The sequence below is a fragment of the Lottia gigantea genome (assembly GCF_000327385.1).
Source record: "Lottia gigantea unplaced genomic scaffold LOTGIsca_65, whole genome shotgun sequence".
In the NCBI taxonomy this organism is placed as follows: Eukaryota; Metazoa; Mollusca; class Gastropoda; family Lottiidae; genus Lottia; species Lottia gigantea.
The window spans coordinates 1024648-1041084 of NW_008710211.1; the positions used below are offsets into that span (position 1 = coordinate 1024648).

The 16437-nt window shown below is 33.9% G+C and overlaps 1 protein-coding gene across 1 annotated transcript; it reads right to left on the bottom strand.

Moving 5' to 3' along the window:
- Positions 1 to 4352: 4352 nt before the first annotated feature.
- Positions 4353 to 4751, bottom strand: LOTGIDRAFT_59052 (hypothetical protein; the record flags this gene model as incomplete). Its single annotated transcript, XM_009064757.1, has 1 exon — positions 4353 to 4751. A coding segment is annotated over one exon (399 nt), but the record flags the coding sequence as incomplete, so codon positions are not given.
- Positions 4752 to 16437: the final 11686 nt, after the last annotated feature.

Consider the following 16437-nt stretch of genomic DNA (forward strand, 5'->3'; position numbering starts at 1 on the left):
GTTACTATTCCTGCAATAAATGATTGAATGATATATCAACTAATTATGTGTATTATATGCAGGTTTCTTTAATTGCAAGATTTGTACAAGTTACCAACATTGAAACAATTTAATTCAAAGTGTTTTAAAAACAACAATGAAGTGATTCTTACTGAAATATTGGAAATTGGAGTTTTTTCACACTTTCAAAAGGAATTATATCGTAACAAATTATAGTAGCATATAAGCATTAATTTTTGAATTTGTGAGTTCAGAGTGATATTTTGAAACAATATTGAACCTTTTGTGAGCCACAGTAGCCTGGAAGATACCGATAATTTTTAATATGTGTTGTATTATTTGTGAATGGGTTGAGAAGTGCTGGGGAATAATGTTTAAAATGTTGGCATGGATCTGTTTTTACTGCTGGCAGTGTTGGGAGGTAAGAATCATTTTTTCTTTTCGCCTTGTTTAACTGGGGCCTCCTTAGAACAAGTCTAATATACCTTTCATTGGTCACTCATTTTACCTAACACAAATCGTAATGAGTCGTTCATTGTCGGTTTTTTTTTTTTGGAAAACTAATACTAACTGACCTAAATGTTTTATGGGAATTCTATTGCCGTAAAAACCCCAACACAAATAACCATGATGTAATTATGAGGGGTTTCCCCCAGAATTCTATACAACTCTTTGCACATAATTTCCCTCGATTCATATGGCATTCTATCAAATATTACTAAGCCTTGTTAGGAGAAAAGTAAGATAAAGAACTCCATTTCACTTCATTTCCGAGGGTATAACTCTTCTGTACAAAATTTCCCTCATTGTACACTGTATGACTATTGCATAATTACACATACAAAGATCATGAAAGACCATTTAATATCATTTTCTGAATGACTTGAAAGTATGAAGTAAAACTTCTTTTCACTTTATTTCTATAGGCTCTAACTCTTCTGTTCAAAATTTCCCTCATTGTACACTGCATGACATCTCCTGCTGATACTAGGTATAGAAAGTTATAAAACTCCCATTCATTCCCCAAGATTCTCAATAACTTGTTGACTTACTATAATGTAATGGTAATAAATCACAATCATCAACAACTGTGTGGACAGTACTATTTCCTCCAACTTGTTATTTGATCTAGTTATATTACCAGGTCTCAGTCGTAGGCTAATGGCTACTGAATTAATTTACAATTTGTAATGTTCAATAGAGGGAAACTCATCTTCACAATGTCAAGCTATCATGCACTTTGTCTTATACCTTGACTGCAATAGCCACCTTTCTTGTATCAGAAATTTGTTTGTAAATGAAGAGATTTGATTGGATTGGCCCTTAGTGAATACAACCAATCAGTGACCTTGACAAAAAGCCATATTGTTCAGTCTTTCTGTTAAGGGTTCTGATTTGCTGTATTTGCCGCCGTACAATCCAATCAAATCACTGCATTCTGATACAAGAATAGTGTCTATTGCAGTCAAGGTATAAGTACTAAGTTCATAATAACTTGATATTATTACGATGAGGGAAAGTGAATGCAAGGACATGTATTGTATTTTCTTCCCATCTAAGAGAGACTACGAGCAAGTAATGTTAATTTGGTAGATTGTTTCTCAACTCAACATTCCATTTGGAGAGTCCAGATATCTAATAATGTTTCAGAGAGTCCACATATCTAATAAAGTTTCAAAGAGTCCACATATCTAATATTGTTTCAGAGAGTCCACATATCTAATGATGTTTCAGAGAGTCCAGATATCTAATATTGCCTAAGAGAGTCCAGATATCTAATATTGCCTTAGAGAGTCCATATATCTAATTATTGCCTTGGAGAGTCCATATATCTGATTATGTTTCAGAGAGTCTAGATATCTAAAAATGTTTCAGAGAGTCCACATATCTAATAATGTTTCAGAGAGTCCACATATCTAATATGTTTCAGAGAGTCTAGATATCTAAAAAATGTATCAGAGAGTCCACATATCTAATATTGTTTCAGAAAGTCCACATATCTAATAATTTATCAAGAGAGTCCATATATCTAATTATTGCCTTAGAGAGTCCATATATCTGATTATGTTTCAGAGAGTCTAGATATCTAAAAATGTTTCAGAGAGTCCACATATCTAATAATGTTTCAGAGAGTCCACATATCTAATAATGTTTCAGAGAGTCCAGATATCTAAAAATGTATCAGAGAGTCCACATATCTAATAATGTTTCAGAGAGTCCACATATCTAATAATGTTTCAGAGAGTCCAGATATCTAAAAAATGTATCAGAGAGTCCACATATCTAATAATGTTTCAGAGAGTCCAGATATCTAAAAATGTATCAGAGAGTCCACATATCTAATATTGTTTCAGAAAGTCCACATATCTAATAATTTATCAAGAGAGTCCACATATTTAATGGTATTTATTGTGGTACTGTATTACTCTAGTAACTTAAGTAAGGAGTGAAAGAGAAGCCATACTTTGAGAAGAATCTGTATACATGAAATATGTCAAGAATATAATAGATTTCATGTTTTATCTGAAACCATATGATAGAAGATTGATCATATCTTGTATAAGACTAATATTTTCTTTCTATTTCCATATTTTGAAGATGGATTGCTGTTCTATTATATAATTATGTGAATTACACTTATCCATAATATGGGCAATTATATAGCAGAATTATAAGGAATTATGATCGCAGTACATAAGAGGGAACAGTAATCAAACTGGGGTGGCTATTTTGAAGAGGCCTGCAATTAGATAGTGGGTTAGCTATCAAACAGAGGTCTAGCAATGTGATAAGGGGCCATTTTGGAACAAATACTTCCCAAATACTGTTCACATCAAATGTCTGGTTTCATGATTAGACATTTTTGAAGCTGGTTCATTTAAATTGTCTAAAGTAAAACAAAAATGTCTACTGGACAAGAACCAAGTTAAATCCCTTGTGGCTGATTTGGTTCAGTTTTGATACTCAAAGGATATGTATGAGACATTTTGCTTGAAATCTTTAAACATACATTGGTATTTGAGCAGGCAGTGGTATTTCTAGGAAACATCAGGTGAGGGGGGCCACAAAATTATTTAGGGGGATAGGGAAGAGGGGGGAGGAATCTATATTTTACAGCTTGAGCTAGACATGTCTGGTAATCAGGGACTTGTAGACTTGGACAAAATTTTGAAAAACAAGATCATAGCTTTTGTCAAGCAATATTCCATGCCACTTAAATAATTTAGGGAACCTCTTTGACTTTTCAAAACTCCCTAAAGTATAGACTTATGAATACATGCCCAAACCTAATAAAGATATGAGTGTATACAGATAACCCCTTGGTTTGATTTGTTAAAACTCATTGCATCTAATATATCTAATAAAAGTCACATTTATCTATTGATCACTAGTGTAACTTGATAAGGATAACCAGTTTGATTTTTTAGTAAGAATTCATCCCCCCATCCCCAATAGTTTTCAGACACATGCTGAAAACTGTAATATTACATTCTGTTTGTTGCTAATAACTTTAGAAACTGACTGGAACTCTATGAAAGGAAAATGAAGGACACTATCTATAGTGTAAGTTTTTTCTCATGGAAATAGTGAATTAGAATAGCTATTGAAATAGTATATTAGGATTCTGATGAATAGATTTCTCAGGATGGAGGCAGTTGCTGAATAATAAAGCACGATACAATGAGTTTTTATCTGACTGTTTCAATCGAAATGGAGTGATATACACAAGGGTTGTGGAAATGAAATGAATGGAGTTTTACATCCTATTTTTCTGGACCATGTGGAATGAAGACGGGCAACGCCATGCAACACAATGAGGGAAATTGTGCCAGGACAGCAGCATTAGCCTGCTCTTTTTCTATTTCCAACTGTCGAGGGATTTTTAACATGCACAGCCTGTAGCACATGGGGCCTCGATTTATTGTCCCATCTGAATGACTAGATGCCTTTGTCAGTCCCACGTCAGTCCCTCTTGACTGCATAACCGGCAGGGGGAAAATGGGTTGAAAAATCTGAAGGTATTATCAAAATAATGAATAATACATGGATCTATGCCTTGATTGAAATCTAGACCTCCATGCTCTGTAGCATGTCTTAAACACTTGGGTTAGTGCTGGCATGATTTATATCAATGAATCAGTGAAATGATACATAGCAATACGAATGTCAAGATATGTTTAAAGTATTGCTTGGATGTATCTCAATACTGGGCATATCAAATAAGAATGTATACACATAGAACTTGACAGCATATCGGGCATGATTGGAAAGGTGAACATGAGATGGTTGTTCACCGGACAATTGCTCATTAGACAGTTGTTCACTGGAAATTTGATCATTAGACAGTTGTTCACTGGACATTTGCTCAGTAGACAGTTGTTCACTGGACATTTGATCACTGGACAATTGTTCACTGGACATTTGCTCATTAGACAGTTGTTCACTGGAAATTTGCTCATTAGACAGTTGTTCACTGGACATTTGTTCACCGGACAGTTGTTCACTGGACATTTGGTCATTAGACAGTTGTTCACTGGACATTTGCTCATTAGACAGTTGTTCACTGGAAATTTGCTCACTGGACAGTTGTTCACTGGACATTTGGTCATTAGACAGTTGTTCACTGGACATTTGCTCACTGGACAGTTGTTCACTGGACATTTGCTCATTAGACAGTTGTTCACTGGACATTTGCTCATTAGACAGTTATTCACTGGACATTTGCTCATTAGACATTTGCTCACTGGACATTTGCTCATTAGACAGTTGTTCATTAGACAGGTGTTCACTGGAGATTTGCTCATTATACAGTTGTTCGCTGGACAGTTGCTCATTAGACAGATATTCACCAAAGAAATGACAAAATATAGGAGAATTGTTCACCACAAATTTGCATTACATATTCCATGTTTAATGAAATACCCAGCACAAGAACCTAGAAAACTGGTACAAAACCAAACTGAATATTTTAAATACAATCCAACTTTAAATCTTGGCAATGATCTGCCTTCTTCAAGTTTTCAAAAGATGTTAGAGTACAAATAGGAAGTGACATGATATTACATTAAAAGCCAGCAGTAGTTCCATTCAAACAGTAACACGTTTTCTGGTCAATTTGGGGAAATTAAAAGTTTTCTTGGTGCCAAGTTAGAGAAGAAAGTATTGATTTGTGTGATATTATTGGTCTGTAGGACAAACACTGGTAATTTGGAATGTTTTCCGCAAGTTATCTATATCATGAGTTGATCTCAATGTTAAACTGTGGAACTCTGAATGGTTGAGCTAGGAAGAACTGTCCGGGGACTTTCTGTTTGTCTATATTGGAATATATTCAGATATATTGATATAATGATCTTGTAAAGTGGTTGATATATGGACAACGCCGATAGTAGTATAACCTGGTTAAAGCAATTTTGGATGAACCACAGGATATTTTCAACTATGTAGATATTAGCCTAAATAAGACTAATATATGGACCAATGATAGTGCTGATGAACAACTTCTTATATGCTGTGGAATATATATTGTAATTTGTGTTGATATATGGATAAGTAAGATTGTGTATTCAATGATGGACAACAAAATTTTGGAACTTGGAACAAGAACTCCATAGACCAGCTCTGTGTTCATAATTAGCGAAAATGTTTCGTAGCATTTTGTTGTTTTCTATTTTTGTTCAAGTCGTATCATATCAATAAGTAACTGAAAGAAATACAAAACCTTTTTTGATAAGTTGTATTAAAAGTGGACAACTGAATGCAAGACAAAGGTGTTTCTCTTGGAATCAACAAGTTATCCTGAGAAATGAATTAAAATGCATTGATATTAGATTAAACAATGTAGTAGTAAATATATGTCTATATGACAAGACTGTAATAGTTGTAATAGTTTGGACAGTTAACTATCTATTCTGAACTATCCAACTAATATCTAGATACCAATTATTAATAATAGGATAGTGGTATAGGATAGTAAAGTTTTTTCAAAAGAGAAATTTTGGGATAAATGTATAGAAATTGAAACATCATTATTGGAATAAATAATTGTGATGTGACCGTGGTGAAGCTTCAAAGTTGGAGATTCAAAAACTAAGAATATAAAAGTATTTGCAGATATAGTCTCCAAGACATCAGGATATCAGAGGAGATACAGTGGTACCAGGCTTATATAATGTAGGAGAAAGTGGAATCTGTGCATATAAGTAATGAAATGAATCTAATTGGAATAACTGTTCATATAGGATGAGAGGTTCTGTGCTAGTATCAAAATCAGGTACAAGGCCCCTGTTTCTAAAAAAATCACCTATTGGTTTTTCTTGCGATTTTGGTTTTTTTGCGATTTGCAATTTTGATCATAAGATGATTTGTAGTAGCTTGCATCTGAGTAATTTGCAATTTTTATCTTTGGATGTTTTGAGAAATGGGTGCCTTAGGGGTTGAGGTAGAGTTTGTCTTCAGTTTTGATTTGGAGTAGTCTGAAATTCTGAGGGAGTCATGGTGCCTCAATGAGTTACACGCTTGCTAGCTAACCTTAAGGTCTTCATTGCACCCAGCATGGCATTGCTCGTCTTCATTAGCCCACAGGGGTCAGAAAAGTAGGACGTAAAGCTCCATTCATTGAAATTCAGAAACACCAGCATCAGTTGGTTCTGGCCTAAGAGAATATTCACATGAGTTTTAATTTTAAGTGTGATATTTGCAATTTTTATGGTGGATTATGTTGAGTAGTTGATGCTAGGCTTGTATCAGAGTAAGGTACATAATGGATAATGTTATACCATAGTATATTAAAGGGACAGGTGTACCATTTTGACCCAATCACACTTTGAATTCACATAACTTTAGAGATAGCTTGAAACTCCACACCAAAATCTAAAATCTACCTGTACGTTTCTATATATGGTATGGATAAGCCCCAAAAAAATTAATTGTGAGGTGCACCATTTTTTTTTACCAATTATACTTAAGTCTCAGAAAAAGGAAATTTTTATAGCTGAGCCAATCAGTAATGATGTTCACAGTTCACCATCGAAATTTAAGCCTTCAAATCCATGTGTGTAGAGAATTAACCGCGATTGAATTTTAAAATGACGACTCGCCAATTTAAGATACTCGTGAAGTATTTTTTACAGGAATTATGTGATTTTCTTACATTTTCTGAGGACTGTTTACTACTCTTTTTTTTAACCAACAGTCAAAGGTTNTTTCATGTGTACAGTATTTAGCACAGTGCTTCGTTTCATTTTCGCTTTTTCTATGTCAGACCTTCCTCACAAAGAGGGAATATGGGTTGAAAAATGACCTAGTGTAATCTCAACCCTTGCCTGAATCAAGCTCTGAAGGTCTTGGTGACCATATACACCTGCTTGAGCCACCACAGCTCACTTGAAAGATAAATTTTGATATTAAGAATATTTACATGAAATATCAGCAAAGATAAAAACTAACTAAGAAGCTAATTGAAACTACAGGAGTCTGGTTTTAAAATGGCAGCAATGGTGGAGATATCATATGAGTAGTCTTGTTTTATTGATTTATAAATTTCATATTCTTGTACAATTCTGTTTCTTTCTGGTATATTCTGATTTATATTCTGGCATATGAACTTTTATCAGTAAATTCTTTGAAATATATGTAGTTGAATAAGTTATTTTGCTGTAAATTAACCGTCTTTCAAAACATTTTTTGATATACCTTAGATGATAAATGAATAGAACCCTTCTTGAAACACCATCATGGCTTAAGTCAAAATGAAGATGTGAACCAATAGGGTTCCTCCTTGATTACAAATAATCAGTTTCGTCAAAATCAGTCAAGAATTGTGCCTTCTAGAGTGTTTATGAGCAATTTTGGAATAAAGATTGTACCTTTGTACTCATGGCAAAGTTATGAAAGCACAGGCCCAGGACTTAAGTTTTAAGTTCTTTAATTTGAATAAACAAAATGTTTGTTAAATGTTCGTAAATCTGGGTACTGTATACTTTAAACTGGAAATAATCTGAAATTAGCAGAAAAGAAATTCCCCTTGGGATCTTTGTGTCAGAACAAATTTAAAAAAAAACAATGTAAAAAATGTTAGGCAATATCATAAGAAGATGGATATTATGAAATATGGCAAGTTGAAAAAAATATTTCGAAGAGAAGAGTTAATTTAAATTCAATTTTGGCAATCTATCATGGGTGACAACAATATATGCCCCCCTCCCTCCCCATTTCATGTGGGTGTATAAAAATGAAGATGTGGATTAAAGAATGTGAAAATAACATTCGTGACGATCTTGTTTTCTATGATTGGTGATTGAATTTGGTAATCTTGTCACAAGGATGACTATTGAAAGGAATAGTCCCAGGGCCTGTTTCACCTAGAACCATGATGTTTCCAGTCTGAGAAACTCTAACACTATCTACTGGTTCCAATAGATGATAGGGATGGGACAACAATCTGCTACAGACTGTGCACTTTAAAGACCCCTCTCTGTTAAGACCCCTCTCTGTTTAAGTGATATACAACACATTATTGTTCATATACTTATTCCAGTAGAACACGTCCACACATCATGGCGGCCACACATGAAGTGACGCTACAACAGTCCCGCACGCCAAGCATGCACGTGCAGGCTACTAAATATTCATGACATACTTAATATTCATATTACATCACATGCTCATAACACTCTCAACAGTTGGAAACTGAAAGACTAGCTTTATGCCACTGTCCTGACGTTGCCTGTCTTCATTAACCTACTCTTAGGTGCAGAAGAGTAGGACATAAAACTCGATTCAAGTCAACTGGAGATGTCTGTCAAATAAATATCAGAAATAGAACAGCAGGTTTTCCAGGAGGTGGGGCAAGCTGATCTGATCAGGGTAAATCTAAAACTAAACAATTGATATGTAATCTAGGTAGTTAATAGTTGTAGAAAGGTTAGCATGCCCTATCAGACTTCTCATATCCACTCCAGAATTTCATGCAGATTAATATCTTTGGTAAATTAAACAGAAAAACAATTGTCAATGAAGTCTAATCATGCAAATTGAGATCTGTTGGTTATTTAAACTAAGAGATTGATAAGAAAATCAGGTAGTCAATGGTTATTGAAGCCTAGTCATGCCCTTTTGACTATTTGACTTTATACATCTGCTCTAGAATCTTATGCATATGAAGTTGGTTAATTAAACTAAGACTGATAAGAAAATCAGGTAGTCAATGGTTGTCTAAGTGTTAATATTAAGTTATGACTGATTGCCAGTATTTTATATCCTATTTATAATATTTACATTTCTAAATTGATTAGCGAGAGAGAATTAATCTCTACAGATCGATGTAGCTTCTGTCAATTTATTCTCCATGTTATTGATATATCTCAAGCTTGTTCTCAGGAACGTCTAAACTTTATGTTTCTTGATATTTATATACAATGGGTTTTTTCATTATGTGCATTTTACTCAAATTTTGCTCTGAAATTTCAATTTTCTTAGTCTCTTTGCTTGCACGTTAAAGATCCCTCGACAGTTGGAAATCGAAAAAGAGCAGGCTAATGCCGCTGTCCTGGCAAAATTTCCCATGGCACCCTGCATGGCATTGCCCGTCTTCATTAGCCCACAAGATGCAGAAAAGTAGGACGTAAAACTCCATTCATTTCATTTCATTTCATTTAGCTTATGATGCATGTCAAATGTGCTTTTTGTGGCCTGTTTTTTCATTGACTGATCTGACATTTCAAGAAAGTCACTGGTAGAATTATTTTATTGGCTTAACGTCTTTATTTGAATTTGTTGATTATCTGTACCTATTTACAGCTGGGGTGGAATTGTATTGATATTAGATCAGATACATGTCACTATTTGTTTTGTATGTTGCTGGATTGTGGTTCTGTGTTTAGAGTTTGGTCCAACAAATCAGGTATATTTATTGTCATAAGACCAGGAAATTATCACAATTTGCATTGTATGTTGTTGGATTGAGGTTCTGTATTAAGAGTTTGGTCCAACAAATCAGGTATATTTATTGACATTTATAGTTTGGTCCAACAAATCAGGTATATTTATTGTCATAAGACCAGGAAATTATCACAATTTGCATTGTATGTTGTTGGATTGAGGTTCTGTATTTAGAGTTTGGTCTAATAAATCAGGTATATTTATTTTCATATGACCAGGAAATTATCACTAATTGTATTGTATGTTGTTGGATTGTAGTTTTGTATTTAGGGTTTGGTCTAATAAATCTGGTATAATTATTGACATTAGACGAGATATGTTGAGAAGATTGTAGAATATGGTGTCAAGTCGATGTTTGTTTAACCGGTTCCGGTTGTGCCTGGCAATATCTGGACACTATTCTTATCAACCTGGAGTGATTTACAGTCTAGATATAAATTGATATCAAGTGGACCTAGTTCCGTCTATTATCGTGTTATATCAAGGTCAGTTTTCAAGTTTTCGCAACAGTATTTTTACAGATGAATCCAAACTAGGTCATTTTGTCAGGATCAATATTGGACTTGTGATTGACAGATTTCCTATGCCAAATAACTCCATAAAGCATGGACATGTGTATCAGAATTTGTTCATGTCTTGATGGGGAATCAAGTGTTGGTAGCTGGTTTGATTGTCGTTCTTAAGGTGATTGGCTAAGAAAATTTTGTTGCCAAGGCCAGAAGCTTCCAAACCAAGAGTTAAAATTGTCTACAATATGACCTTTCTTTGTCATGCATAGGACGTGATTGATAAAAATATAATTTTGACTTTGAACTTTGTTTAAGTGAAAAGATTTGAAAGGATTTTAAGTGCTTCTGTTTAACCAGATGAAAGGCTTAAAAAGATAACTTTACAGATCATTCTTAAAGGTTATATTGAACTGTTTTGAATACTGAAATTGAGTAATTGGTTTTGGGAACCATTGACTTTTAAGCCATTGTAGGTATATCAGAGCCACTTACAAATTCTTTTTACACTATTACATACCATGATGTGGTTCTCCTACACTAAATAGAGTTATATCATACACTATTCTACCCATGACAGTGACAATGTGGTACAGAAAAATGATTTGCTCCCCAAATTTGAAATCTGCCCCAAAATATGTACCAGGATGCACAAAATCATTTCAATATTTCTAAAAAACTTTCTTGAAAAGAACCCGCACAGACTCTCCATGTGAGACAGAGCTGCTGATTTTTAATTCAACTCAGACAGTGAACACCCCCCACCCCCCTCATTAAGATAGTTTTTTGGAGGCTGGTGCTGCCACTGTATTCTACACAATGATGTTGTTGCACTTCAACCCAAACCCCCCCCCCCCCCCTCCTATTTGTACTCCCAGTCTTCTACACTATGATGTGGTTCTCCTCCAGTACTAAATAGTGTAATACATTATATCATAGTAAGACTGTCATCACCATGCTCATATTGACAAGGTTTAATTACAATGCCAACGTTTTAATTGATTGTTCCTAATCAGGAAGATTTGTCATGTCATGTTCTATTACTATCTGGAATCACTGGAATTTCTTGGTGGTCTATTGATGGTTGGAATTGTGTACAGTTGATATGGACTATAATAGCATAAAGTGTAAGATAAGGCATTATTTTGATATTTTATATAAAGAGTAAATTGGAATCAAATGACAGTCTTGGTGTTCTTCAGGGGAAAGTGATGATTACTTCAAGAGCTTTAAAGTCTTTAAATGACATTTAGTAATTGTGAGTCTGATATATAGACACAGCTTTATGGAACAACAATCACTGGTTAAATTTTTATGCAATGTTTCTACTCGTTTCCCCATCGTTATGTGTCTGAGGACGACGAGGGAAACAACGTTGCATATAACTTTAACCAGTGATTGTTGTTCTATAAAACTGTGTCTATATATCAAGAGAACTTGTCATTATTGACTTACGAAACTTCCAAGATTTGTAGGAATAGTTATGTCAAGGAGGTAGTTTAGTTGCTAGTTAAATGAAGGAATTATATACAGTTTTTAACATGAAATGCTGGATTAATTATTTGTTAGTTTGCGTTTTATAAAAAGCAATTTAGGGTTGAATGACCAATTGGATATTATTCCGAAAAGATAAAAGCTAGAAATACTGCTGGGTATTTTGGTAATTTTCAACTTGACTATGAGCAAAATTGCTGACCAAGCAAATGTAAAATATGTTACAATTTGTATTATTCAAGTAATTTGGGTTTCTGATGCAAATTCAAAATTTCTAATTCTGAATTATTATTGTTTTAGGGGCAGAAGTTCTGATAAACGAAAACTTGGACAATAAGTGTTAAGGAGTTAAGCATAGGAAAGGAATATTTGATCATTTGTGCCTGTGAATGCCTTTGGATGCCTTGAAAATATCTGGATGCCTTGGAGTTTACCTTAATGATTGACAAAATTTGATATATAAGGCATAAAGGACATAAAAAGGGCTCAAAAAATCACCTGATTGATTTGAAACCTATTATACAATTCAGAAGTAACAAAGTGCTTTAAACTATATAAAATTTGGTATGTTTTTTACCTTTGTAAATGGTAACGTGCCTTTAGGATTATAGACGTAAAAATACTTGATCTGAATGATAGAATGGATGTTAATATCTTTAATAAGAATATTGTTGAATCTTTGACTGTTTCATGACATAGGTGAAATTTCTTACCTCAGATTCTGACAAACATCAGTGCATTAAAGTAGTTGTGTTTTAAATGATTAAACTTGTTATACTTGTTGTGTCAGATGTATTATGAGTGGGACAGTGCTTTTAATTTGAAATTTTGACTTTAAATGGCCATACATGACAGTAATGCAACAGCTGAAGTGCCTTAAAAGAAGAACATGATACAGTGTTAATTGTTTTTAATTGGATTTATATGTGTTATTCTAACCTCCATAATATATTATCATTTAAAAATGGCAGAGTGCTTTTAAACTGAATAAGTTTATGCTCTATTGTGCCTTTAAAATCGAAAAGCAATATTGTTTAAGAATTTTTATGTAATATTTATAAATGTTAACCTGTACCTTTAATGGATTATTTTAAAATGGCATAGTGCCTTTAACTTGATATTGCACTCAAATTGGCAAATATAAATATTAATGGTTAGCTGCTTCTGATGAAATTTGCCACAAAGTTTGGAACATAGCTTCAAATTCAAATAAAGTGTTAAAAGTGCTATTATTCAAAAACCATTTGTTTATTCCTGATAACTGACAGTATTTATATTGAAGTGTGTGATTATTGAACCTTATTAGAAACTGTTAATACACGTTATAGATTGGCCAATTTGAACATTTCTATTGAATCTCTCGCTGAATTTGTGGTAATTGATGAAAAGTGAGAAATGACATTTAAATATAACCTGTTTGGAATCAGAAATTGAATACACAATGCCAGTAGACTATAACAGAAATTACAATTTTAAATCAAAGTGGTATAATACAGCAGGAAATGGTCCATTTTAGCAAAGCAAATTCCACAAGATTAATGGAAAATATAAACATTATTGAAAATATTTCGTGATTAACTTTACAAAGTGTTAAAATGTCGCAGAAAGATATTCAGTCAGATGCAGAGGGATATCATTTAAAGGATATGTCAAGTGAGGCAGAGGGGACCAATGATAGTGGAGGATTTCTAGCAGGAAGTGTCAAAGAAGTTGCTAGGTTACTTTATGTACCGTTTCAATGCTGCCAAAGAAAACCACCGGTAAGACTGAATTTTTTATAATCCTTATACACCCACATAATCCATAATAAAACTTCAAATAGTTTAAAGATGACTTCCCTTATTTTTATTTAAGAAAATGAAAATTCTAAAACTTATATGAATAGAAAGTCGAGGTGTTCTAATGACTTGGAAAAATACCAGTTTGTCTGACATGTCCATAATTAATTCATAATTAGCTAAATTAGAAGAGAATTACCAGCAGAATTCCATTGAGTGACCGATCAAGAAAGGTCAAAAAGTCTTATTTAGTTTATCCAGACTGTACATACACGTATATTTATGATTGGTTAAAACTCTTAATTATATGCAATAAGAACATAATGATATGATTAAGAATACATGATAATTCATTACAAACACCAATTAATAAAAAAGTTTGCTTAATTTGACACTAAAAAAAAGGGAAACCCATCTTTAAATACCATCCTTTAATATCCAGTATTTGTTTCTTCTCCAACTATATGTCAACATACACCAAATATGTTCCATTTTTCAAAAATTTCAAATTTTCAAACTTTTAAACACTCCATGGAAAGCTTGCGAGCTGCTGCATTTTGAATCTCATCCTGTATAGATGTCCCCCCAATTAAGTCAGTCTGCTCCTTATTTGTACCCCTTGTCTGGGGAGGCTGGCGCTGCCACAGATACTATTCATGATCCATTTGTAAGAGAAATCAACAGAACACTTGATGCCATTTGGAAGAAGAGTTTGTAAACTTAGCTTAGCTATACAATCAGTATGTCCTAACTTTATCAGAAGATATATATATTATTGATTTACTATACATATACACTATTAACAGATGCAAGATATACCCCACATCATAGGGAATGCAATAGAATACTTGGTGCCAGCTAGCAGTATAGCTTGTTTAAGTCCTAACTTTATCAAAAGATATATATATTATTGATTTGAATTGTTCTTGGATGAAACATCTTTCCTCTACTATACATATACACTATTAACAGATGCAAGATATACCCCACATCATAGGGAATGCAATAGAATACTTGGTGCCAGCTAGCAGAAGAGTTTGTCTACTCAGCTTCCAATCTAATCTGAAAAAGGCTACGGGATCGAAATCAGGAGCTTTATAAGAAGATATATAATAAGTGGTAGGATCATGTCCTATCATTCTATCATATTACCATAGTTACAACATACAATATAATACATTGATCTCTTCTTATTTATCCCAAATCATAAAATAGTCTTCCACCAATTTTGGCTGCCGGCCATATTTTATCCAGGACAATCATATCAGATTCTCCGAGTCAGGGATTTCATTAATTGTTTGATCGAACAGTGATAGCGGTGATTGATCAGGAACCAAATTGTTCATCAAAATAAAATCAATTTTTTTGTCATCTAATCAAAAAAAAATCACTTTTATTTTTGGCACATATAAGAATTGTGCATGCACTTTCTTAAGAGTTAAAGGTAAAATGAACTAATTAAAGAAGAAAAGTCTCCTGAGATACTTATTGTTAGCACCTAAAGTATGTTTTCCAACTTGGTTACACAAGCAACCGTCTCAGTGGGAACGTCTGGGAAAATTTTTGACAATGTTTTAGAATCTCAGCTGTAGATTCAGACCCCTGCGAACATTTCACAACTTTTGGTGACTTTCAGTCAGTGGGGTTTCTATGAAACATTAGGTGAGTAGGTGAGGGGTCTAGCAGGGGCCACAAAATTCTCCAGGGGGGAACTATGTAAAATGATAAAAAATTTGAAATTGGGCGGCCAGGCCAGTACCCCCCTGACCCCCCCCTCCCTAGAGACAACACTGCTTTCAGTTTGCCTATAGTGGGTGAGGGAATACTAGGTAGATCTTAATTTAGAAAAATGGTGCTAAGAGTGCAAATAGTTGGGAAACACACGTTAAAATTGGAATTGGTGTTGAAGCTTATTTGGTAGGTCTCTTCACAGACTGGGATCAAACCAAGATTTGTTAGTCAAAGATCAAGCTAAGCCACTTGTGAATGTACAGTATCTAACTGAACAGTCCACCCCCTCACAATTAAATATCTGTAAAACCAAGACAGATTGACTGTTATATAAGCTTTTAAGTTGATTAGCTTTCTCAATCAATATGAACCATTTAGAGATGAAACGATTGGAAGGGTTTACATCCCCATCTTACTCTTCTCTTACTAGATATCCTGGGATGAGTTATATGAAAATTTTGTAGAAAAGGAGTAAAATGAAATGTGGGCTAATGAAGACAGGCAATGCCATGCAGGGTGCAATGAGGAAAATTTTGCCAGAACAGCAGCATTAGCCTGCTCTTTTTTCGATTTCCAACCCGAGGGATCTTTAACATGCACAGCCTGTAGCACACAGGGCCTCGGTTTATTGTCCCATCCGAACGATTAGATGTTTTTTCCATGCCAGCCCCTATTACCAACATCACTGCAGGGGGAAACTGGGTTAAAATTCCTATATTTGGATCATTTAAATCTGCATCTTACAATGGAAATCCATTAGGCCTAATTCTAAATGCCCAATATCAAAATATTTATGATATGGATTAAGTTGAGAATTTCAGAAAAAAGACAAATATTTTCAGTAAGTGCTACTATTTCAAAATCTTTGAAATGAAATATAGTTTCAGTTAACGAAGATAAACAACTTTGCAATCGGGGAATATTCTAAAGGACAGAAAATTTTCCTCTTTTTTTCATTTGAAATATCGAGAGATCTTTATTTCACC